General features: G+C 40.7%; 1 protein-coding gene across 7 annotated transcripts in view; it reads left to right on the top strand.

The window, feature by feature from the left end:
- Positions 1–25678, top strand: part of EFCAB11 (EF-hand calcium binding domain 11) — a 289500-nt gene that overhangs the window by 55723 nt on the left and 208099 nt on the right. Inside the window, exon 6 of one of the 7 annotated variants that reach the window (XM_057733117.1) lies at positions 19752–19968. The exons of the other annotated variants lie outside the window; for them this stretch is intronic. Within the exon in view, the coding sequence (XP_057589100.1) occupies positions 19752–19935 (184 nt within the window). The 3' untranslated portion in view covers positions 19936–19968. Of the gene's footprint in view, positions 1–19751; positions 19969–25678 lie in introns of those variants that run through there. 7 annotated transcript variants of the gene reach the window in all.

The raw sequence follows: 25678 nt of genomic DNA, 5'->3' as shown, positions 1-25678 counted from the left end.
TGTGTGAAATGTTGCCAACCAAGGAAGCTCACTAGAGACTCAGCGCCCAGGATTTTTATTGTGGGATGATCACATAGGCATTCTCTGCCTGGCGTGTACCAACATTCCAGACTCCCAGAAGGAAAGCATGGGTTCAACATAAACCATATTGTTGCACAGTGATCCACTCTTATGACTTACTGTTGGTGAGAGGCCAGCCAAGGGCCATCCTTGGGAGCAGGATGGCTGTCAGGACAGCTATGTTAACTCTCTGCTGCACATGGAGTTATGGCTAAAGTTTTTAAAGCATTTACTGTGTGGCAGACACTGTTCTTTATTCACTTCATCCTCACAACAAGCATTTCCTAGATGAGGAACTGAGACAGAGAGGTTAAGAAACTTGTCCAAGATTGCATAGCTGAGAAGTAGAAAGTCAGATTCAGACTCAGGTTTCAGAATCCATGATTTATCAAATACTTTATTGATTTTTTGAAATTATTTTTGTTTTGTCCCACCTCATGGATAAGATGTTTTATACATTTCCAAACAGCTATGATTAGAAGAAATTGTCTTCATATAACTTCTTTTACTCTTCAGTATTGTTTCATGGCCCTTAATTTTCATATTTGGAAAGTCATTCAAACCTTATCATATGCAAACCTTTCTTGACCTCATAGGCTTTCCTTAGCCTCTGTGTTTCTCAATTAGAGGATCTGAATTGTTTTTGTTTTTTTTTTTCCATCTTCCTACAGAAGGCTTGTCTGGTCCTTGACCACTAATTTTAGTTCCACTATTCTTTCTATACCTCCTTTTGGTATCATCTTAGATGTAGCAATTAGAACTGCACACAGGGAAGGTATAACTGCACACAGGGAAGGTATCACTGCAGCATGGTTTACGAACAAAGAGAGGATAGCATTTTCTGTTTTATTTCCTTCCTTGTAATTCTTATTGTGTTAACCATATTGTCTGCCTCAGTATATTAGACAGTGACGTAGGTAATAGTCTTTAAATGCCCCTAGATGGCCATCTGGGATATAGCTGGTAAGTAATATAGTTGATAGAGCTTGCCTCTCTGTAAGTCTACTTTAGATTAATTTTTTCTGATTGAAATGAAGAGATCCACTATTCACTATATCCATTCTCAAGAAAATATATTATAGCTTCAAGAAAAGTTTGTGTTAACACATGTGCCGAAATATGATACAGATGTTTAATGTCTTACTGTCATATTAACTTGCTACTCTCAGTCACTTGCTTTTTTGATCCCTGCCTAAGCTTTCTTGCTTTATTCCATAACACCTGTTCCCGGGAATATATTTACAGTCTGTTGTCTTTTCTAAATGGTCGGTACATATGTTAGAAAAAGGTTGATTTTTGCTGGTGTCGTTCAGTAAGTACCTTGAGGATTCCTTGTTATTTTATTTTCAGTGTTATTTTATTTCAGGGTAATACCAAAATACTGTTTTTACTGAAATACCAGATAAGAAGTCAAGCTAGATGCCCGAGGTATGATACTTTTAAGTGCCCCTGGATAGGAAACAAGGTATTTCTAAATTTTAACTGTTTTAAAAGAATTGTACGGGGAGGGTGGAGGGAAGTCGAGGGAGGGTGGGAATACGGGGATATGTGTATAAAAACAGATGATTGAACATGGTGTACCCCCCCAAAAAAAAAAAAAAAAAAAAAAAGAATTGTAAAACGTTTAAAGTACCACCTGATGGTAAATGTCCTTGCATTTCTATAGGCTTAGTAACGCTCATGTCTATTTTGTTATACTGACGCGGTCCCACGCATCTGGTTGTTCAGGATATTTGCTGCCTTCTATTCTGGGTCTTGGCACTGTGGTTCCCTGTTTAAACACTGCATCATCAGAGAGGCCTATTGTATCCAAAGTGGCTTCACCTTAACCTTCCTTCCCCCAACAATAGATCTCTGCTACCCAGTTTTATATCCTTCATGACACTTACCAATCCCTGAGACGATCTTTTTTCTTTGTTTGCTTACTGTCTGTTCTCACACTGGACTTTAAAGCCCCAGGAGAGCAGCAATGTGTCTGTTCTGTCTTGATTGCCTCTGGATGTTCAAGTTAGCACAAAGCACATGGTGACTGAGTTCTTGTCAGGTAAATCAATGAATGAAAGACTACAGGAAAGTAAGTTATTTATGCTAGATATGATATTTGATCTTCATCAGTTCAAGAGCATCAGATTTTCTTTGGGTGTCTAGAACTTGAGGAGAATGTCCAGACTGGCCTTGGGTTTAGGCTCCGGTAATTAGCTAACTAAAAAGTTAATAACGTGTCTATTTAATCTCTAGGCTTGATCAAGTTTTCTGATTATTCAGACTCTGGAGATTCTATATATGTTATAAATCAGGACATCTACAATAAACCAGAACTCCTGCCAGATTTTAGGATACCACATACATACTTCGGTTTTTTTGTGTCCACTGGAAATATGTTAAACACAGAGCAACATAAATAGTAATATAATGTAACACTTGCATTTCAGCTACTTAGCTTTCTTCAGTCTTAACATTTGCCATATTTATTTCAGATTTTTTAAGAAATAAAATATTACACAGACTGTTGAAAACCCCTATGCATCCTTCCCTGCTCCCTTACCCTTTCTCTCTGGAGAGAACCATATGATCTGTATTTTGGTAATTATCAACCTTGTGCATGTTTTAATACGACTGCATAGGTATTTATTCATAAACAATCCATTATCTCGTTTTGCATGTTTTCAAATGTTGTATCTGTGGTATATCCTACTGTATGTTATCATGACCTTGATTTTTTTCACTTAGCATTGTTTGTGAGATTCATCCATAATGATACAGAGCTCTTTTTAAATTTTATTTATGTATTTATGTATTTATTTAATTGGCTGTGTCGGGTCTTCGTTGCTGCACGTGGGCTTTCTCTAGTTGCCCGAGCGGGGGCTGCTCTTTGTTGCGGTGTGCAGGTTTCTCATTGCAGTGCCTTTTCTTGTTGCGGAGCACGGTCTCTAGGTCTCTACGCACATGTGGGCTTCAGTAGTTGTGGCACACGGGCTCAACAGTTGTGGCTTGCGGGCTCTAGAGCTCAGCCTCACTAGTTGTGATACATGGGCTTAGTTGTTCCGCAGCATGTGGGATATTCCTGGGCCAGGGTTCGAACCCATGTCCCCTGCATTGGCAGGCAGATTCTTAACCACTGCGCCACCAGGGAAGCCCATACATAGAGCTCTTGTAGTTCATTCATTGTCATTGCTACATAAACTCTGGTTGAAAGGTAATTCTACATTTCATTTATTCATTTGCTTGTGGATGGACATTCAAGTTGTTTTCAGTTATTCACTATTTCAGTTAATTGTGTGGTAGGTTTTCTTGTATCTTTCCATCTGTACTCATGTGCAAGAATTTCTCTAGGGCAGTGTCTTACAATCTCTTTCACCTTATTGCATTTAGAGATAATGAGAGTATTTATAAAAGCACATTTAGGTAAACAGACAAGTTACTTTTGGCTCAAGGCAAACAGCCTGCCTGCCCAAGAGACTTTGGGGCTCAGTATCTCGTCATACCTGCACACCATCTGTGAGTTTGGGGAAGCCGTCTGCTAGAGCAGGAGTCTTTGTATTTCTCTAAAAGGATTCTTAAAAACCATGCATTTCTGTATGTGTTTTTAGATGGATAGCTAAAACTTTTCAAAGTAAGTTTAATGGTTGTAAAGCGTATAATTTCCAGTGTATTGTAAACACTGGCATTTAAAAATAAAACTGTTTTGTCACTCTTAAATGTATCCAGTCGAACCTACATACCACAGTGATTTGACACTTGTCATTTTTCTTTCAAAAATGTGTGAACAAGCATTTAAAATTATACGAAAAAGTTCTTTACCAATTTGAAATTTTTGCATCCTTTCTTTTTGAACTCATATTTCAATTTTTCTTCCCCCACTAAGTTTCATCTTAATGTAATATTTTTTTCATCTTTTTGGCTTTCACTGCCAATACTGTAAAGTCAGGTTATTTAAGGTGTAGTTTACAGATCTTAGAATTGTTCATTAATAGGTGTGTTATAGTCATATGGGTTTTGACAAATGCATACAGTTGTGTAACCAGCTGCATAATAGACATAAAAAATATTTCTATCCCTTTCAATTCCCTCCCCTTACTCCCAGTCTCTGGCACCACTGACCTTTTTTTTTTTTTCTTTTGGTCCATATGTTATTGCCTTTTCCAGAGTGCCATGTAAATGGAATCATACAGTCTGTAATTTTTTGTATTGGGCTTCTTTCCCTTCACATAATGCTTGTGAATCATCCATGCTGTTGCACATATCAGGGGTTAATTCCTTTTAAATGCTGAGTCACTTTCCGTTGTATAGATGTGCCAACGTTTATCTGTTCACCAGTTCACGGACATTGGGTTGTTTCTAGTTGGCGTGATTATGAATAACACTGCTATATAAACATTTGTGTTCAAGTTTTTGTTTGGATATTTGTCCTCATTTTTCCCCCCTTGGCTGCATTGGGTCTTCGTTGCTGTGCACAGGCTTTCTCTAGTTGTAGTGAGTGCGGGCTACTCATTGTTGCGGGGTGCGGGCTTCTCATTGTGGTGGCTTCTCTTGTTGCAGAGCATGGGCTCTAGAAGCACAAGCTTCACTAGTTGTGGTGCACGGGCTCAGTAGTTATGGCACACGGGCTCAATAGTTGCAGCACACAGACTCAGTAGTTGTGGTGCACAGGCTTAGTTTCTCTGTGGCGTGTGGGATCTTCCCAGACCAGGGATCAAACCCATGTCCCCTGCATTGGCAGGTAGATTCTTAACCACTGCGCCACTGGGGAAGTCCCATGTCCTCATTCCTTTTGCGTTAATAAGTGTGATTTCTGAGCCACACGTAGGTGTATGTTTTAATTTCATAAAGAAACTGGCAAGCTTTTTCCGAACTGACTTTACTGTTTTGCATCCCCACCAGCAGAGTATGAGACTGCCAGTTGCTGTGCATTGTTGCCAGCACTAGGTACTATTAATTTTTTGTTTTGTTTTTGTTTTTAGCCATTTCTAATAGGCATATAGTAGTATCTCATTGTGCTTTTAATTCATATTTCCCTAATGACTAATGACTTAATTTTTTTTGTTCTGTTTGCCTTCCACATATCTTGTAATGAAAGGTATGCTCAAATCTTTTGCTCATATTTTTATTTTTTTAAACTAGTGAGTTGTAAGATTTCTATGTATTCCAGATACAGGTCCCATTCTGTGACTTTCATTTTCATTTTCTTTTAAAGACAGAAGTTCATTATTTTGATGAAGTCCAGTTTATCGAATTTTTATGATTCATGCTTTTTTTTGGTCTTATCTTATTCTTTGCCTAATGCAAGTGTAATGGTTAGTTTTATGTGTGACCCTGGCTAGGCTGTGGTATCCAGTTTTTCATCAGATACAGGTCTAGATGTTGCTGTGAAGATGTTTTTAAGATGTGATTAACATTTAAATCGGTAGACTTTGAGTAAAGCAGGTTACCCTTCCTAATGTGGGTGGGCCTCATCTAATCAGTTAAAAGCCATAAGAAAAAGACTGAGATTACCTGAGGTAGAAGGAATTCTGCCTCTAGACTGACTTCACATTTGAGAGACTGAAATATCAGCTCTTCTCTGAACTCTTATTTTGCACTGATCTATTTGTCTATCCTTGTGCCAATACCATAGTCTCTTAATTTTATGGCTTTATAATGTCTTGATATCTAGTAGTATAAGTCCTAGAGCTTTGTAATTGCTTGAGAATTGTCTTGACTGTCCTTTAACTCAGCGCATTAACTTATAAAATTTTAAGCTCACATAGTAGAACCACTATGTTCTACTGCCCCTTAAGTATTATCAGCTTTCATTTGAATGAAATAATCAAGAGAACCAAGCCAATTGACCGCAAACCCTATATTCTTAACAATTACACTAACTGCTTCTCAATAAGCCATAGTGTTTTAGACAGACATAGCTAAAAACAGACAGGCATGTTTTTATCATTTGTTTTCTTTTAAGTGATTAACATTTTTTCCAGTTTATTATTTAGTTTCCACTGTTATTTTTCAACTAATATAAACCACCTTCAAAAGAAAAAAATGGAAGCATATTCTCAGTTTAGGATCAATTTGAAATATGGTAAGAACCTTTGACTGTGATGTCAGTTAATTTGATCCCTTTCATCTGACGGTGCATATTTACTTGTATGAGAAAAGAGTCATACAAGTAAATATTAAGAAGAGTATACTTGCAAAGTTTAGATTAAATGGAACTTGAAAAGTATTAAAAGGCCAGATGTGAAAGAGAATATGCTAATATTAGCATGTGTACCCATATACATCTCTAGCATTTCTGATAGAACAGCTTTGTTCCAGGGAATTTATCCATAATGAATCTTGCTTAAACTTATTCTGTAACTCTGTAACATCCCTGTGTTGTAATAGGAGAAGAATCGTCACTTTTTTCTTTTTATAATTAGAAAAAGCAAAACCTTATAAAGTTATGACCAGAGTAATTCAAGATGAATATCTGGTGATCCTATATCCTAAACCCATCCACACCTTACTTAGAAGTCATTGTCCCCAAGAATATAGGAACAAGAGTCATAGGAGCTCAGCAGTACAAGTTATCCTACAGGTTAGCTTGGTTTGGTAAAGGCAAAGTGTACTGTTTTTGTTCTTCAAAAATATTTGTTCAGACATAATACGTAAAAGAAAATTGTGGTATATGTAAGTAGTTGACGTGTTTGGTTTTTTATTTTGTTTCTTGGTTTTCTGGGGGACTTTCTGTTTTGGGTAGCTTATCATAGCTAAATAAATTAAATGCATCATAGCTCATTGAAAAAAATAGAACAAATTTGGGACTTGCCTGGTAATCCAGTGGTTAAGACTCCGCTTTCCCAATGTAGAGGGCCCAGGTTCGATCCCAGGTCAGGGAACTAGATCGCGCATGCCACAACTAAAAAAATAATAGTAATGATGAAATAAAATACATAAAAACAAGAATAAAAGTTTTAAAAAATAGAACAGATTTAAGTTGGGTAAGTGAAGTGGTTTCATAGGATTTTTCCATAGTATTATAATCGCTACAGTAAGATGAGGAAGGGAGCAGAACTGGTGCTATGGTCCTGAAAGAAACCCAACGTCTGGAACAGCAAAAACGACAAAAGGAAAATAATAGGAAATGACCTAAATTTCATAAGATATTTGTTTCTAATGTCTTTAAATGCAAAAGAAAGAAGTAAGAGTAGACTGAAAAGAAAAATCGTTGTGTGATATGAGCCTGTCCACCAGAGCTTAATAAAAACAATGGAGAATAGAAAAACATGGGGCTAAGTATTGAATACAATAGCTATTGAGTAGTGATCAAAGGACAGGAAGATGGGGGAACATGTTTTGGCAGAAAGAAAGGTCAAAAGAAAGCAGAAAGTACGGTTTAGATCAATTCAAATGAGGTAAAGGAATAGAGGGAAATAATACCAAGTAGACAGTGTTCTAGGATAATGAATGTATATCCTATTGTTATGCCCATTGCTTAGCAACAAGCAATTTTTTAAAAAATGAAAAAGGAGGTACAAAAAGCAATTAAAGGAAGAAAGAGACATATGCCTTGTAAAGTAATCAGATACAAGGTGAAAATGAGAAAAGCCAAGATGAGAAGTGAATTTAGGCCTTAAAGAAGGTTAAGATAAATATTCACATTTTTTAATTGTGTCTTAGGTCAATTTTAAAAAACAGACACTGGATTGTAATAATCATTAAATAAAACAACTGCCCAAAGTAGACCTATTGATTGCTATCAAAAATGTTCTCCATACTCTTTGTAGAAAACATTGAAAATAGATTTAGATATTCACATGGTTTAATATTTTAAGAAAGTATATTTTCAGTATGATAAAAACAAATCTGTGAAATGATTATTTTAAAAATATGATTTAGGAAGGCGTTTGGCAATGATTTCCATCTTTCATTTTCTTATTTTGGATATAGGTTATTGCTTCGTACTTATCTAATACCTTATTTAAAACATTTAGACAGTAGGTAGCATGCAACATGTTTGTAAAGTTCAGAAGTACCTCTATGTAAATAATAGCTTCTAAAGGCCAGTAGATGCATTTAAAAATAAGCAAATAAATCGATGCAGCCCATACTCAGTAGTGAAAATAGAACACATTTTCAGTATATGAATTTAGGTTTGACCTTGTAAACACTGAAAGCATTACAAACCCCGAATACCACAGTTACCAAAGGGTTCATCTGGTGAAAGGCTACTGTCTCAAAATATTCTTCAGTCTGTCCCAACTGCAGGCTTGAATTTTCCTCCTATCTTTTGAAATATGTAGTCTCAAGTCTTTTTCCTCTGACCCCTGTAGTAAGCGATCAGCATTCCACAATGTGGGAGAGAAGGCACAGACTTAATTACAAATGTAGAAACAAATTGAACAAAAAATGGTAATAATCAGCCTCTTTTAACGACTGAGTTTTGGGCCCTGAATGTCATTAGTCATGCTATAGCATAACAAAGCTTTCTGCGAATTAGAGTTCTTCCTGCTCACTGTTTTGGGAGTGATCAATTAAAGTGCATAGTTGGCTCTCAAAATAGTTATTCAGTGACTTAATATACGAAGGGGTGCCTTTTGAGATTCTCTTAAGTTAGTACTTAGAGTTTACCCATCCCTAAAACTGAGTACTTTTAATTAAAGCAGCAGGTCAAAACAACTACCATACCCTTTCATAGAGAAAAATACCATATCATGAAGTTTAAGATACCGTTGATTCTAGAGCACCCTCATATCATATACCACTAATGAAAAACAAATTCTGCTCATTAAACTATGACACAGTGCTAAGATCCCATTGATTGTAATATGCATCACAATTTTAGAGATTTTAAATTGTGGGGAAAGGTGCCCTGATTTATAAATGAAATAAGGTAATGTGCACTTAAACCCAAACAAACCTTTCATAGCCCCCTGGTTCTGAATTGTTTTCAGATTTCATATGTTAAATGTTATCCCCATCCAGTTTACTTTATTCTGCCTTTTGAAACCCTCTTGGTGGCCTCATTACCCTGTTTCCCTAGATGTAACCTTGATTTCACTCAGAAAGAGTTTGGGTCATGTACCCGGAGAGGTGGTCTCTGACCGTCTCAGTTACACATCCCTCCCTGACCTATGCTAGTCTCGTGAGAGGATGTAGCATCAGGTGTGGATACTCACTGGGCTCATTTCTTGCCTTGTAAGCCAGACTTGGGCATCAGGGCATGAAGACCTAGTAGGGCCATGATCTCTACATGGTAGGGCCGTGGTAGAGCTCTCATTCCAAAGTGATTGGGCTCCTTGTAGGTGCCTGGCATTGTGTGGGTGCTCTAGGTAACTTATTGCTGCAGGTGGGGAACTTTCCGTCTGGTGGGAGAGTAAATGCATACAGAGGAGCTGGGATTCACCTAGCTTCAGCCATGACAGGGGATAAAGTTCCTCTTCACTTCCTTGATTTCCTGTCCCCTGCTGTTCTTCCCCTGACCCAACTTACCCCTTCATAATATCAACTGAATATCACCTACCTCACCTTGCAGAGAAGGCGATGAGGGATTCTCCATCAATGGGCTACCTGCACCCATGAACATACTTTGTGAACAGCAATTTATTCTAATCCAAATCAGCCTCTCCAAATGGGAGTAAGACAAACTCATTGTAAAGGTGATGTTTGATTACGTCTTAAAGAAATAACTAGTCAAAGAGGCAGGCCCAGCACCTTCTGACCTTAGGATATGACCACCTGCCTAGTAGTACTGTTCCCTCTTCCTCCTCCTCCTCCCCCTCCTCCTCCTCCTCAACCACCACCGCCGCCGCTACTGCTGACAATGACAATGATGGAACCTGCTTTGGACCCTACATCACCTCTAGCTCCAACTTAGCTAAGCTCCTTGCAAGAGTAATCTGTTTGCCATTTTCATTTACCTTCGGTCTCTTTATTTGTCAACTCAGTGCAGCATGACTCTCACCTCTGACAGCTCTACTGAATAATTTTGCTGAATTCACCAAGAATCTCCTAATTGTCAGATTCAACGGATAATCTTAAATCTGTGCCCTCTTTTCAACACTCAACCCTGAGGACTGTGCCCTCTTTGAACACACTTTTCTACTGGTGTCTGTGGCAGTCCCCCCTCCTGGGTCTGGTCCTACCTCTGCATCCCTTTCTGTCTCCTTCACTGCATGCATCCTCCTTCCAGTATTCTCTGTTACACTAGTAAAAATACTTTCTATGGGAGAGTTCATTCCCGGCCTCCACTTCCACGTGGAGGACTCCCAGTCCCCTGCCTTGATCTCAGTCCTGTTTTCTGAATTCCAGACCCATGTCTTCACATCCTGCTGAACTCCACGTGTTCTAAATGCTTGATGTTGTCTTTTACCTCAGAACTGCTGATCTTTCTCTTTTCTTGTCTTACTTTTCTTGGTTCATGATATGGACATCTACCCAGTTCCCCACACCAGGATCCTCTAAATCAACTTCTTTCTTGGCCCGTTATACCAACTGGTCACCAGATTTTGTGTATTCTACCACCCAAGTCTGTCCCAGGTTTTTTCCTTCTCATCACCCTTGATCCAGGCGGTCATAGTCTGCCATAACAAACACAACAGGTGGGATGGCTTAAACAACAGAAATTTATTTTCTCACAATTCTGGAGGCTAGGAGTCTGAGATCAGGGTGCCAGCAGGGTTGGTTTCTTCTGAGAAAACCAGTGGCCGTCTTCTCTCTGTGTCTTCTCATGGGTTTCTCTCTGTGCCCTAACTTCCTCTTCTTATAAGGACACCAGTCATGTTGGACTAGGGCCCATTCTAATGACTTCATTTTAACTTTATTAAGTTTTTCAAAGACAGTGTCTCCAAATAGAGTCACATTCTGAAGTACTAAGAGTTAGGACATCAGCAGCGGAATTTTAGGGGGTCACAGTTCAGCCCTGGACACATGCCCTTGCCATCTCCTTACCAGCTACTTGTGTTCTCTCCTGCTCTGCTTCCCTTCCTCCAGTATCATCTCCATGCTAACGTGGCCTCCGCTCCGCCATCTGGGAGGTTTTTCTGGTTTCAAACACAAGCACATTACTCTCCCCGATTAAACTCGTCAGTGGCTCCTGATCCTGTAGATTGTCTAGATTCCTTCCAATGGCACTTCACGATGTGCTCCAGGCACCTGCCTACTCAGCCTGTGCCCCAGCCAGCCTGAAACAGCCGAAATTCCCTGAAGGTTTTGGACCTGCGCCTCCGTCCCTTTGCACATGTAGTGTTCTGTATCTGAAATTTTCTTTTTCTTAACCCTACCTCTCTTTGTTTTACCAACTCTAACTCGTTTGAGACTCCGTGTACGTAGCACATTCTGCGAGAAGTCTTACTTCTGAGTGACCCGGAAGAAATATGGCAAACAGCAGGAGTACAAACTGAGGGAAACTCGTTGACATGTGGAAAAGTCTCTCCTTCATTGGAACTCAATGAAAAAATGTGTTAAATGTAAGTTAAGGTGGTTGTGATAAGACTTTTCTTATCCTGCGGAGCCCCTGAAACTTTCTTAAAGGACAGATGATAAAATATACATCTTCCTTTTCATCATCTATCGATACTTCATCAACAACTCAGGACCCAGCTCATCACCTTTAATCACTTCCTAACGCCTTCGTGACTCGGGAGCCCTGTCCACAGGCCTGTAGCGAAGCACGCACTCTCAGCAGTCTCTGGTCTTCAGCCCCAGACACACAGTAACAGGGCAGCTTTCCCCCAGCTCTTCTGAAAAATAACTACAAATGGCAAGAAATGCAGTACAAATTGTGAGCCGTCAGTACATTAGCAGTGACCCTGGGAAATCTGATGGAGTTGGGGGAAAAGGTGTAAATTGCAGGATAATATAGAGGGGAGGTCAGTCTGTAAGTAACACGGGGAATGTGATAGACTTCAAGAAAAGGCATAAATTACAGGGTAATGGAAAGGAGAGGTCAGTACATTAGTCACATGAGAAAACTGGCAGATTTGGGAAGAAAAGGCGCACATTGTAGGACTGTAGGATAATGTAAAGTAGGGGCTTCACTGTAAGATGAGCTTACCTCATATCAAGGAAGCTTGCTAGCCATACAGACTGTGGCTAGAACTTTCAGTATTTTTATAGTTCTGTCTGACATCGGATCTTTATGTCTTTTAGAATTATTAATTAAATTCTAAGCTAATATTACAGAGCAGAATTATTGTTCTTGCTTAGTAGAGGGAAAAAACAAACAAAACACAACAGTCAGAAAGATTCCCTCAAAGCCTCTGAATGCCTGAACCTGTAAAGCACATATTTGTCAGCTCAATAAGCATGTATTTTTTGGGGACCCTTTCCTGCACATCGTTGTGCATTCCTCCGTGAGGCTCTGTAAATATGATTGTCACTTCTGGGTTCAAGATAGAATCATACCATTAAAAACGTTTTAAATAAAAATTTTAATTGAAGTATAACAGATATTGGTCGACCATGGGAACTCTATAGACCTCTCTTGTTTCTACATATCTTATGAGTAAGGCACTGACTGCCTTTTGTTCCACAGTCTCTTTTCAAGGATGTTTGTATAGTGAACATCCTTGGAAGATGGAGTTAGTGTCTCTTTCCAGAACAAAAGGTAGGCATGCTTACCAGCCATTTTAAAAGACCCGGGCTCCCCAAGCTCAAGGTCCCTCTTCTGTGATGCAGCCCTCTGTGTGTGTAGGCATCTATCTGAGCACAACTACATCGCCGCATAGAATCTGGGAGTATGGAAACTGACACAAGTGTATGATACTCGTGCTGCTTGCTGTGCCACCAGTAATGAAGTCCTTTGTCTCTGAGCCAGTAGACCTGGATCTTCTGCCAGCATCCATGAAACTGGCGAGCTGCCTTGGTAGCTTGCAAGGAGCCTGAATTCTCAGACCCTTCACTGTTCTTAACAGTTTTATCAGCAAGGACGGAATGCTGACAGTGACATGACCTTCTAGAAGAATGGTGAAGAAATCATGGCTCTTAACAGGATTTGAAGGAAATCCAGGGAAATTAGCAGGGAATATGTTGACCAAATTATATGGTCAACCAGGCAGTAGTGGTCCTCTGCTTTGGTACTTGTTGATGAAGGGTTGTCGAGGAGGTGGTTGCAGTAGATTCACAGATAGCTCTCTAGAGACGTCTGGGTGGTGCAACCTCACCTCCAGGCAGGAGGACATCCCAGCCAACATGCCGGTCAGCCTCAAGTCCACTCTGTACAAACTAGTAATGACTAGTACACAGATTTGTATTCGGTGGGCAGAAACTTCTACCCCATTTCAGACAACAGCTGTGTAGACAGACACCTTTTCTGAGAATGAAGGAAATTGTGTGACTGCTGTGGGCAGAAACCAAAAGAATCCTTAGGACTTGGGCTGATTCTCCTGGGAGATGAGGGGCAAGGTACATAGCACCTATTAAGGAAGAATGGCAGCAACAGAGCCATCCTGCTCCATGGCACCAACTTTAGATTCATTTGGAGGTAAAGGTCTCCGAGTTTTTGCAGTGTGTAGCCAGGCTACATAATATACACCTGAAGATGCATGTTTGCAAAAAAAAATTTTTTTTGAAAAGCAAGAAAACGATAAATTCAAAGTTTAAGAGAGTGATTACTTCTGAAGGCAAGGCACAGGGCTGAGATCAGGAAGGAGCACACAGGTAGCTACAATAATATTGGTAATTTTCTAGTTCTTAAGTTGGGGGTGGGCTCACAGGTTTTGGTTTTATTATCATGCTACATAATGTAGCTATTTGTTAATGTATATTCTTTTGTGTGTATCAGCTATTACATAATAAATTTTTATAGCCAGCTTAGGGAAATTGTTTATAATTAAAATTATTGGATTGCTATGAATGACATAGCATCTGTTAGATTCCTATATGGATTTTGGTAGAGTAGAGGATAATGTCTTCCCTTGAGAGCCCTACCACATCCAACAGGAAAATGGTACATCTGTATACCTTCGTGCAAGAAATACTGAAAAGCTTCAGTGTTTGATCTTTCTTGGATAGTGGATACATCATGAAGTTATTGCAGATTGAGTGCTCTCATGTTTGCCTAAACTAAGGTCAATTAAAAGTTATTTTAGCTTGCTATCTAATGCTAGATACTGTTCTTTTTCGTTATTGCTAAAAACAGACTGTGAACACTTTGTATATTTATAGTGCTAAGGGGGCATTATGCAGGCATTTGGAAAAATGTTATATGTACTCTAGCAGCTTCTCCATCCAAGGGAAGCAGTGAAGTCTTATTTCCCTTCCGTACTCTATCTTCTATCTAGTTGAGAGACAGAGAGAGAGAGATCAAGGGCCCTTCCAGCCTTTCTCAGGTGGCAAAACTCTACGGGGAATTTTGTCCTTCTGTGTCCCCCAAGGATGACTGCAGCTCCTCGCTGGCAACCCCACACGAGAACTCTGGGAGCTCTCCAGCTGTTCTCAGTGTGGGAGGAAAGCAGCTCCACAGTGTCGCTGACCTTGAGAGTTGAGACACTAGACTCTTTGTGAGGTCATCCTTAGAATGTTGTCATCGTGCTACTGCTAAATATTTTTATCACCTACTGGAGACTAAACGCTTTTCATGCTTTGTTTCATGTACTCTTTTCAGCAACCCCAAGGTGGCTGTTATCACCCCCGTTTTATATTTATTAAAGCAGGGCTTAGAAGTGCAGTAACTTCACGTTCTAGCCAGAACGCAAAGTTGGTTCTATGGATTCTACAGCCAGGCTTTTAGCACTGCAACAGCCTTGCCATCTCATCCGTTAATTCTAACACTATCATGTGAGCATAGAGAATTTTTTTTACCTGATGAACATCACGATGCCACAAGGTTGTGGCGATGGGAAGTTACATCATAGGGACAAGTAGGCAAACTCTGTGGCCTCCAGGCAGGAGGGAGACTACCTTGCTGAGATCCTTTTACCCTTCATTTTAGTGAATTGTATGCTTCTTATCAAAATCCTGTATCTGGGTGGTTGATATTTTTGGATAAGCTGAAGGTAACATTCCTAAAGTATGAGGGGGAGGGACAAGCACATCAGAGAGGTTTTTATTTTGTGAAACATGGTGATAGTTCTTTCACGCATGGGACGGACATGCACACCTTTGTTTCTGTGAGAAAATAAGGGGGTGTGACTCGTGTTTCGGTTTCTGATAGTCCTGTGAAAGCCATGAATGCCGTTTTCCTCCTGATCTATAATTGGTCCCTAGGAGGGAAGTCAATTACGTGACGGGAAACGGGCTTCAGAGGCAGCGTTTGAAGTGTCTTTCTTTATCCTTAGCTTGCAGATGTATCTTTAGTCAGCTACTGAAAAAATAAACAAATACTTTAATCTGACTTACAGAGCACTTAAAACAAAGAACTGCTGCAGAAAGATAGTAGGAGGAGCCTCCCCCCCCCCCGGGGGGAGGGGGCGGGGCGGGGGGGGCCTCAGGCTGGCAGCATCTGGAAGGCGAGTGCTGGGTGCTTGAGACCCAGGAAGAGAACCCCCAGTTGCAGCATGTCCAGGAAAGTGTTTGACAGGAGACAAACTCCTCAGCTCTGTGGGGTACTTTTACCTCGAGGTGTACTTTTGCGTGCCTTATTTTGGTAGAGCTTGATACAAAATCAAAATCTCTTTCCTTGTAGTAGGAACACCTCATATCATAAACTTCCTGAGGACCACACAGTCTCATACGCAATAATGGTTGAAGTACAGTGCATGACGCGAAACACAGGCCACTCTCACACACTACATGAAGGTCTTGGAAGATGATCAAAGAGAAACCTTTCCTTTTGTATAGTCCTTCTGAGTTTCTCCTCAGGGACCAGGTTCTTTTGAGCAGTGATCAGACCATCCGCTGATCCATCCGTGAAACAGGAGTTTGTTGCACACTTATTATAGGCTTAGTACAGAGTTCTCCCCTTTGGAAGAGACAGGGTATAGTCCCCAACTAAGAACGGATTGGTTTCTAAAGTTTGGGAAGGTTAAACCTGGAACTTGGAGTGTGATGTCCCGGCAATATAATAAAAAGCTGCTTAGTTTCCCAGGCTGGCACGCCAGCATCTTTAATCCCTAGAGTGGGTGACCCCCACCCTCATGCCTGCGGGCCTGTCGGTGTTAAAATACTGAGAGAGAAGGAGTGGGAGCCTTTCCTCTGCCTTTCTGAGCTCTGGGCTCACCCTTTCTTGCATGTCCCCCTCCCTCAGCGGTCCCCAGAGCCCTCGGATCGCACTGCTCCAGAATCCCCTGCTGCTTCCTCCCGCTTCCCCCACTCCCATTTGCTCAGTGGAGCTGATCTCAGGTGGCTGTTTTAGTAGGGAAGGATTTCGATGAAACTAATTCATACTAACGTGTACTTAACTCATAGCTCCTTAATCCTCCCAGAGGCATTTGCATTATTAAAAGAAAACGCTTGTTAAATGCTTATGAAATCAAACAAGTATAGATTATTCAGGACACAGAATCCAGTGAAATAAGAGATTAAGGCGGAGTAAGGGGAGTTGTGTTGGGGTGGCGGGGTCACCGTGGAAGCAGCACAGCCCCACGTGGAGTTTTTTCCCTGGGGTTGGCTTGCCTAAGCCAGTCCTCCTTTTCATCACTTTTTTCCTTATGCTGCTTCTGAACTGGTTAGTTCTAGAAAAGGCCACGCGTTAACACAGTGAGGCAGCAGTAGAAGCTCCATTGGTGGTGGTGAGGTTTAGGGAGGGGATGGGGGGCAGGGGTATTGGCTGAGGACACTGATGACCTCAGGCATGAGCTCCGTGTCAGCTGCTGGTATGAGCTGGTGTAAGACATGGACACTGGCCTAAGGAAGCAGGCAGGTGATTGCACTAAACAGAGAGCAGAAACCAAGAAGTCATTCAGCAAATTCAGGCCTTATAAACTGGTGAGGAGCAAGTAGCCCTGTTCCTGCATCATACTTAGGTACCTTCTCATCAGGAAAGTAGACCTTAAGTAAATAATTAGACTAAAATGAAATCAGCACAAATCTCTCTTCCTGCTACATTAGAGAAGCAGAGGATGTCATGACTGATTGTAACGGGACCATGAGCGACATGGGGGTTGGGTGGCTTCTCTGAGGGGGGACATTTCAGCAGAGACCTGAGGATCTATTTGGGTCAGCCAAATGAGAAGGGTGGGGAAGGCCAAGCCTTGCAGAGAGCATCTCAGGCAAAATGCACAGGGTGTGCAAAACCCGGGGAGGAAAGGTTCTTTGTGCCTTGAAGGAATTGCCAGTGAGACTTGAAGAGGGCGGACCTGTAGGTGCAGGAGCCCCGAGAGAGGCTAGCTCTGTCCCTGGGTGTTGCCGGCCATGTCCGGGCTTGGAACCTCAAAGGTCTGGGGTTTGCCTTCAAGAATTTTAAGTGAAAGAGTGACAGGTTATACTGTGTGACCCTGACTATATGTGTAGCTGTAGTTTTAGGGAAGGGAAACCTATCAGTGGGGGCCATTCAGGTCTGAAGGGAGAATAGAGCAAGCATGCTGTTGCCTCCTCTGTGGAATTTGTAATTGAAGGGGTGTCCAGCAAGGCCCCTGCTCCAAAATACCTTTCCAGTCACCCCGATGCACTCTAAAATCCTGTGATTGAAGAATTCATCTCTTAAAACTCAGGCTCCCTAACAACCAAGGCTTAGGCAAAATTGGGGCAAAAGTTAACATTTTTTTAATTGTTCAGACACCCAGTCATCCTTTTCTGGAGTGCATTTTCCCTCTCTCTGTGACGTCTCTTCCTCCTTTAGATGCCCAGGGCTCATATATCAGTCTCTAAATCAATACCTGATTTCAAGACAGGATCTGTTTGATATGACTTAAGTGAACCTTCTGATGCAATTTTGAATCAGTCTGTTGCCTTCTCCTAGGATATAAATATGTGACTGGTTGTAACTCAAATTGCCTTAAGTGATAAAGGAAATGTGTTGGCTCTCACACCCGAATCCTGGAGAGGTGACAATGGCTCTAGGATAATTCGATCAGAGCTGGGGCTTGGGCTCTGCATCTCTGGTATTCTTTCATCCTTACCCTCGCCCTGTTCCACTGTGATCTTGTCCTGATGCTCCTAGTGGTTGCAGCACTGGCTGCAGCAGCTCCAGCCCTCACGCCCACAAACCCCCAGCCCCAGCTGAAAGAGCCACTCTGCCTAGAAAGAGTGAGAGGTTCTGAGCTTCTCTCTAAGGTCCTGGGACACTTCTGAACCAGTTAGAGGGCCAGGAGTGTCTGCTAATCCAAGAACCAGTCACTGCGGGTGAGACACTGGCACCCTGCTGATTCACTAAGCTCACCTGGGAGCCGTGGGAGTGGGTGGGATCCTTTTCTCCCAGATCACTGGCATACTAGATACCAGCAATGGGGGCAGGGTCGGGGGGGTTCTAGGGAAGTGCCAAACAATGCTGACAGCACAGGGGTATTTATATTTTAAGCCTTACATCTACTCACTGAATATTACAGAGATGTGGATTTCAGCAAGAGATGGCAAGGGAATTGTTTTTAGAGTGGATGGTGGGGCCACCTAAGAGTCCATGAAACTTGTGCTCCCCACACCAGCCTTCCCACACTCAGGCAGTCACTAATCTGCTGGTGGAGCTCAGATGATTTTTGTCTCTGACACTCCTGTGCTGTTGACATTTGAACCTAGGAGTCTGAAGTTTAAATAGGCTAACTGTGGGGGTGTGGTAGGTGGAATTCAAAAAAGGTGTAGGTCCTGTTTGTTTAGAACAATTAGGCATTATTTAAAACTATCTGTTATTAACAGTTTTTGTTTGTTTGTTTTTAGAACTTTTATTGAGATACAGTTAACAGACAATAAACTGCATATACTTGGAGTGTACAATTTGGTTAAGTTTTTTAAACAGTGTTCCTCGTTGTATTAGAATGACTTTATAAATAGGAGTTTGGCAGAGGGGAAGGGCAAATAAGGGTTACTGGTTAGTGAAAGGTTTGATAATCTTGTGTTCGCTGTATATTTTACCTAAGTTTAAAGAGATTTTAAAATTCAGAGTAAGTGAATTTTCATTTTTTTAATGAGAATGGTTTTATTTCTTACCATTTTTACTTGCCTAAAGAATACAAAGCTGTATTGAATTCTTCAGAAATCTTGCCAAATAAGGTAAAATACATAACATTAGAAAAATTTAACCCCAGGTCCTTTCTTCAAAATAGTAGCCAACTATTTTTTGTTAATATTCACATAAGTGTTAAAATAAAAATGAGCATATGCATCCTCATCAACAAACATTTATCGCATGCAGGGTGCTTGCTAGTTGCTGGGGATACAGAGGAATAGAAGGCATACTTCCTGTCCTAACGACACAGCATATGATCTGTTTGGGAAAAAAGGCGAAAACACGGAAAATAAATAGTAGCAGGTTATTCACTGCCTAGCTCGCTACAGCGGGTAAGATGAAATAAGCAGTGCAGAAGAGGGAGCAGTTACTGGGGTGAGGGGTGATCCTGCAGAGAATGGGAGAGGCTTGGATACTGCAAGGAAGGGGAGGGCACTAAGTAACTTTGCTTTTGCAGTTGCAGTTGCATTTTATTCCATTTTCTCTGAAATTATTATTGGAGCATATTGTTTGATTCCAAGATTTTCTTTGTTGTATTTCAGTTTCCTGTAGAATTGTTAGGATTTGGTCATATGGGTCACTTCCAACCATTTGTGTGTTTTTCAGAATTTCTGTTATGGAATCCCAATTGCTCTTTTAGAATTGTTTTATGATGATATAATAATATAATTCTAAATTTCTTTTATAGTGATGAAGAAATTATTGCCAAAAGCAAGCTAGAAAATGAGAGTATCAACAGTTATATTTCTTGTGAAATAAATGTGGGGACCATTTCTTATCTGTTGGTGCTAAAGACTGTTCAACCTACACAGTCACTATTTTTCAGCATCTTAAAGTGTTCCAGACTGTTTGTCACTGCTGTCTCGGCTTGACACATTCAGACATGAGAATTTCAGAAAACTGAACCTGACTATGATCAAGTTGGCAGACTTCTTTGCTGGCTTTATTTTACATTGACTTGTTGGATTATTCTTTAATAAATTAGGATTAAACATAAAATTTTCCATTTCAGTGTTATTTCTTCCCTTTTGGTTATTTCCTGCCCTTTACTCTCCATTTCTTTCCACCAAGCCTGTGAGTGCCCCTCTTTGGCCTCTGAGTTTCTTTTGGGTAGGAATCATTGAATCCCAGGAGCTTCTGACAGTGCTCAGTAAATGCCTAGGGAATGAATGAAAACAGCATTTTACATATGATTAGAAAGAAATAAAACAGAGGAGATTGGGTACAAATACATGTGTATGATTTTTAATTTTCATGTTTTTTTATTTTTATTTTTTATAATCTCTCTTATTCAGACAACTTCCTGCTAGTGTTACTTAGTCAGGAGCTAATCTTGATATGAAGGAGATAAGATTTATGAGCCTAGCGAAGAACTCTTGAACATCAGTTATTTTGAAAGACAGACCTGTTATCTGTGACATATTAACACATTTAACGATGTGGATTTTTAAAAGATCTTTGGCTTCCTCTTCTGCATAATTAAGTTCTTTTCAGAACAACTTCTACATTGTAGATTCCACTTGTGTATTTCAGACTAGTCAACACAACTAAAATTCGATCACGATTACTAGCTTTTCAAAGCCTTCCTTCTTTTCCCAGCAGACAGCTTCCTGTCAGAATTCATTTCCCCTTTGGAAAATCTCTCTCTGACCCACGGTGTCTTGGACACAATTCATCCTTCCCATACTCAAGTCTACCCATTGTCATTAATCCTTAGCTCCTCAGATGCCAAAAGACCCTTTTGTAATCGGAGTGATAAGATCACCTAAAACGTCAGGGGAGAGAAAAACTAAGAATATATAAAGATTTTTGTTCCATTGATTTTCCTAATTAAAAAAATGCTTTTAGTGTGTACCTATTCCTGTTATTATAATTTAAGAAATTAAAGTAATAACTGTTATGGTTGAAGCAAGATATGCTTTCTATGTTCCTTCAATCTTTTTATAATTAGAATTAAGCTTTGGCAGAGTTGCAGTTAATTCAATCCCGTTTAGCAAACATGGAGATCCTTTTGCTGGCCGCCCATTACCATGTTCTCTACAAGAACTGCCCTTTAGTTGCAATAAAGCGAGTGTGAGAGAAAGTGATCCAGATATGATTGCTAAGGAAAGTAAAATTCACTGTGGAAGAGGATTAGGTTGGGCAGGTGTCATCCAAGAAGGAATTTCATGTTGGATCTTGGAGAAAGTAGAAGATTTAGCTTACAAAGGGGAAAGTCATTCCAGGTAAGGGGCTCTGAGGTTGGATTCAGCAGAGCATGTACTGATTCTTGGACAAGGAAGGGACATGAGAAGGGTCTTCATCTGGCCTCAGGCTGCAGGATGTACCAGTGAAAAGCTGGTCCACAGGAAGCCATGGTAACTGACTAGGGCTTAATCGAAGAGGTCCTGTTCCCAGAGTAAAGGAGATGGACATGTGAAGGGAAGGTCAAGACTTAGGAATGTTACACAGAAAGAATCTGATAGCCTCCAGACCTGATTGGATATTGGGAAGCAATGGCAGGAGAACCGTGAGTTAGCTCTCAGGGCTGGGGAGCCTGGGTGGGTGGGAGAATCATGGTGCCATGTTAGCATAGAGGGAGGATTAGAAAGAAGCAGACCAGACAAAACCTTGAGAGGATGCCCACGATTAGGAGGGAAGCCAGGCAAGGAGAGGTCAGAGGTGAGCCAGGAACCTGCAGTTTCATGGGGACAAAGGGAAGACAGTGTTTCAGGAAGACAGTGTGAGCAGAAAAGTCCAAAAATAAGAGGTCTGAGTTTGATTTTGTACCAGAGAAAGACAAAATGTTGACCTTGGAGTAACCTCAGGGTGGGAGTAGATGCCAAATGGCAAAGACCGTGAAAAGGGAGAAGATTTGTTGTTGTTATTATGGGGGTGTTTTGGGGTTTTTTTGGGTTTTGCTGTTTGGCTGAGTTGGGTCTTCATTGCTTTCATTGCTGTGTGCAGACTTTCTCTAGTTGTAGCGAGCAGGGGGCTACTCTTCGTTGCTGTGCGTGGGCTTCTCATTGTGGTGGCTTCTCCTTGTGGAATAGGAGCCCTAGAGCATGCAGGCTTCAGTATTTGTGGCTCATGGGCCCAGTAGTTGTGGCACGCAGGCTCTAGGGCACTTGGGCTTCAGTACTTGTGGTGCATGGGCTTAGTTGCTCTATAGCATGTTGAATCTTCCTGGACCAGGGCTCGAACCCCTGTCCCCTGCATTGGCAGGCAGATTCTTAACCACTGTGCCACCAGGGAAGTCCTAAGATTTTGTATCATTTGTGAGATTGTAAGACAAGATCCTTCCTTCAGTTATTTCCAGTGATAAATCGCTTTGAAGGAAATCCACTCCTTAGCCGACTAGTGTTATATCACAGATTTCCAGTGTATCATTAATACCTGTAGCTCTAAAATGTACCTATTTCCACACTGTAACCCCAAAACATTATTTTTACAAACCATTTGGAGATAACATTTTTATTTTCTTTGATTCTACTCTTTCAAAATTTCACTTATCCCTCTCGGAGATTTATTTCTAGGTCATTGATTCAGAATCCAAAACCAGTGTTTTCTATAAATGCTTATTTTATGCCTACTAGAGTTGAAATTCAAACATTTTCCAACAGTAGCAACTGTAATAGCTTCAAAGACATTTTTCACATCCACCTTGTTTTTTTCTTCGCTGATTGTATCTTTTCAAAAATGCCCCAGATTGATAGCTTCTGAGATATAGTGTGCCTATAGTAACAACACAAGCTTTTTAGAATTGAGAAATATACTTAGTTCTTGTTCAGTTTCTTGAAGATGACCTTCCCTCCTAAGAGGAACTGATCAAGAAAAAAAGTACGTAGGAACTGGAGTCACAGGACCTAGATTCAGCTCCTTTCTTTGTTGTGTGACTTTTGGGATTGTAGAGGGTCAATGAGGTCTCTTTCAAATAAAAACATCTCAGAATCTGTGAATATACTTTATCGTTTAACTTAGTCATCGAGCCTACCATATGGTGTGATTTTGCATTTGGAGATGTTCCACTTATAGTGGAATATCATCTACCCCTTCGTTTGGCTGACTCTCTTATCCTTCTAGCTTCATGTTGCGTATTTTCTGGAATACAGTAGCCTTCCCCCCCACCCCCAGCACCCAGCACCTATGGTACAGATCAGGTGCTCAGTAAATATTTGATGATCGAGTAAGTGGGCTGTATTGTGTTATTGTTCACCCTGGTGGTGGAGAACCATCGCACTAAGCATCAGAAGCAATCATGAGTTTAAAACCATGGAGATCTGCAGGTCCCACTCCTCCGCCTTCAATATTTGAGTTTCTAGAAATTGGCCTTTGCAGCCATATTTAAAAATAGGCCAGGCTTATGTGAGAAGCACTGCTTTACTCTCTGTGAATTCCTGAAGGTCACAGATTATAGTTTTTTTCAGTTCATTCCCAAACCCTAGGGTAATTTCTGGCAGAAATTAGATATACAGTAAATATTTGTGAATAAATTGAATCTAAATTTTGAGATCAATAATAGAGAATAAAATGTCCTTTTTTGGGGGTTACAGAATAACTTTAAATACTAATTTGTACTTCCCATAATAAATTATATCTGTATATGTATTTTAAACTTATTTATTTATTTATTTATTTTGGGGTGCATCGGGTCTTAGTTGTGGCATGTGGGATCTTTCCCTGCTGTGCAGGGCTCAGTAGTTGCAGCACGCAGGGTTAGTGGCCCCGAAGCACGGCATGTGGGCTCTTAGTTCCCCAACCAGAGATCGAACCCACATCCCCTGCAATGGAAGGTGGATTCTTAACCACCAGACCACCAGGGAAGTCCCAATAAATTATATTTTTAAAGAAATGAAATAAATTGAATGGCCAAATCACCAGTTCTGATAAATTCAGAGCTCATGGTTTGTTACCTAATAATTGTGGCTAGACCTACTTTGCTTTATTTGCTCAATTCTTACAGCTTAGTGATGTCATTTGCTTTCATTATTTCATTAGTACTTGCCATATACCTTGCCTTAAATTGTCTTTAAGAAGTCACAACCCATCACTCTCTTTTAATTATATAATTCTGGTATTTTAAACTACACTTTCTTTTGGGGGGTGGCGATGTGAAGCAGAGAAAGAAGTAGAACCAGCATTAACTCTGTGTTGTCTCACAACCCACAATCATGTGTATCATATTTCTATGTTCCAGAGAAAAGAAATGGAATTGGTTTTTAACCAAGAAAATTATGCTATCCTGAATACAAAAACCTTATCACTAATACACGATTGACCTGTGTCTTAGTTATCTATTTTTGAGTAACAAATTACCCTGACACTTAGCAGATTAAAGCAATAAATGTTAATATTTAGGATCTCATATAATGCCTGTGGGTCAGGAATCTGGGAATGGCTTAGCTGATGGTCGTGACTCTCCCTGTCCTCTCATGAGGTTACACTCAAGATGTTGGCCAGGACTGCGGTCATCTGAAGGCTTGACTGGGGCTAGAGGATTCATTTCCCGGGGGCTTCCTCAGACATCAGGCAATTTAGTGTCTGTTGTTTGCATGAGGCCCTCCTGTCCGGGCTCTTTGAGTGTCTTCACAATAGAGTGACCATCAGATGTTTTGTTGGTGATTTTATATATGAACTTCCAGGAAGACAAGAAAAAGGTTAGGTCAGTAACAGTTGTAAGCCTAAATGTGGGTTAAGAAAAAAAAAAAAACCCAACAAAAACCGAAAGGCATTTGATAAATGAGCCAGGTATCAGGTGTTTACATAGTTATCCCATTTTCAATAAGTTCTCTTTCAATTCTTCCCCATCTTCCCCAGCCTCCCCTCTTCATGGAACTTGCTCACATCTTGATTCTAGCACTCACGTGTGTTGTCACACTTCGTGGTCTCTATCTGTCTGCCCCACTAGACTGGAAGTGCAAGGGGCAGAGCTGTGACTTTCATCCTTGAATCTCAGGTGCTCAAGACAGTGCTTGTCCCTTAGCTGGTCTTTGTTGTTGAACTTGAGAAGCCTTATATACAACTAAATACCATTGTCTTCTTTTTCTCTATAAGACTGTGTAACTTGATTGAAGGCCTGCAGTTAGTAAGTGGCAGAGTTTGGGATTCGAAGTCAGGTGTGTGTTTTGTCCATCAGCACAGATGCTGTTGGGAAGACTCCAGGAGGCACCTGTGTTGGGAGGCCCACGTAGCATCGTTACAGATTTCACCTGGGAACAATTCCTTAGGCGGTATCTCTTTGTTTACCCAGAATGAATCACTGTGGTTTAAGAGCGATTGCTAGAAGGAGACAGTTTGTTGATCAAATAAAAGGATATTGGAAATAAACTGGCCTATTGTATTTGGGCTACAAATGAATTTTTGGTGTTATCTGATGTTCTTTCATCTTTAAGTGGGGTGCAGAAAATTTCTCATACCTAAAGTGCTAAAGGAAAGTCTCCTTTCTCTTTTCCCGTATTTTCCAGGGATTCTGCCCTGAATGATTCAAAGGAATCGAACATGGTATTTAGATATGACGTTGGAGCTCGGTAAATGAGGAGATTGTGTATCTGACCCCCTGACCAAATTGATCACTACTAAGGAGGCTTCTTACAAGAGCCTAGGTCCTAAACTGAGGGAGTCGTGGAAGAGCACATG

This window comes from Hippopotamus amphibius, chromosome 4, assembly GCF_030028045.1.
Source record: "Hippopotamus amphibius kiboko isolate mHipAmp2 chromosome 4, mHipAmp2.hap2, whole genome shotgun sequence".
NCBI classification, from domain to species: domain Eukaryota; kingdom Metazoa; phylum Chordata; class Mammalia; order Artiodactyla; family Hippopotamidae; genus Hippopotamus; species Hippopotamus amphibius.
The sequence above is the reverse complement of the archived record's forward strand: the minus strand, read 5'-3'. Positions and strand labels throughout refer to the sequence as shown.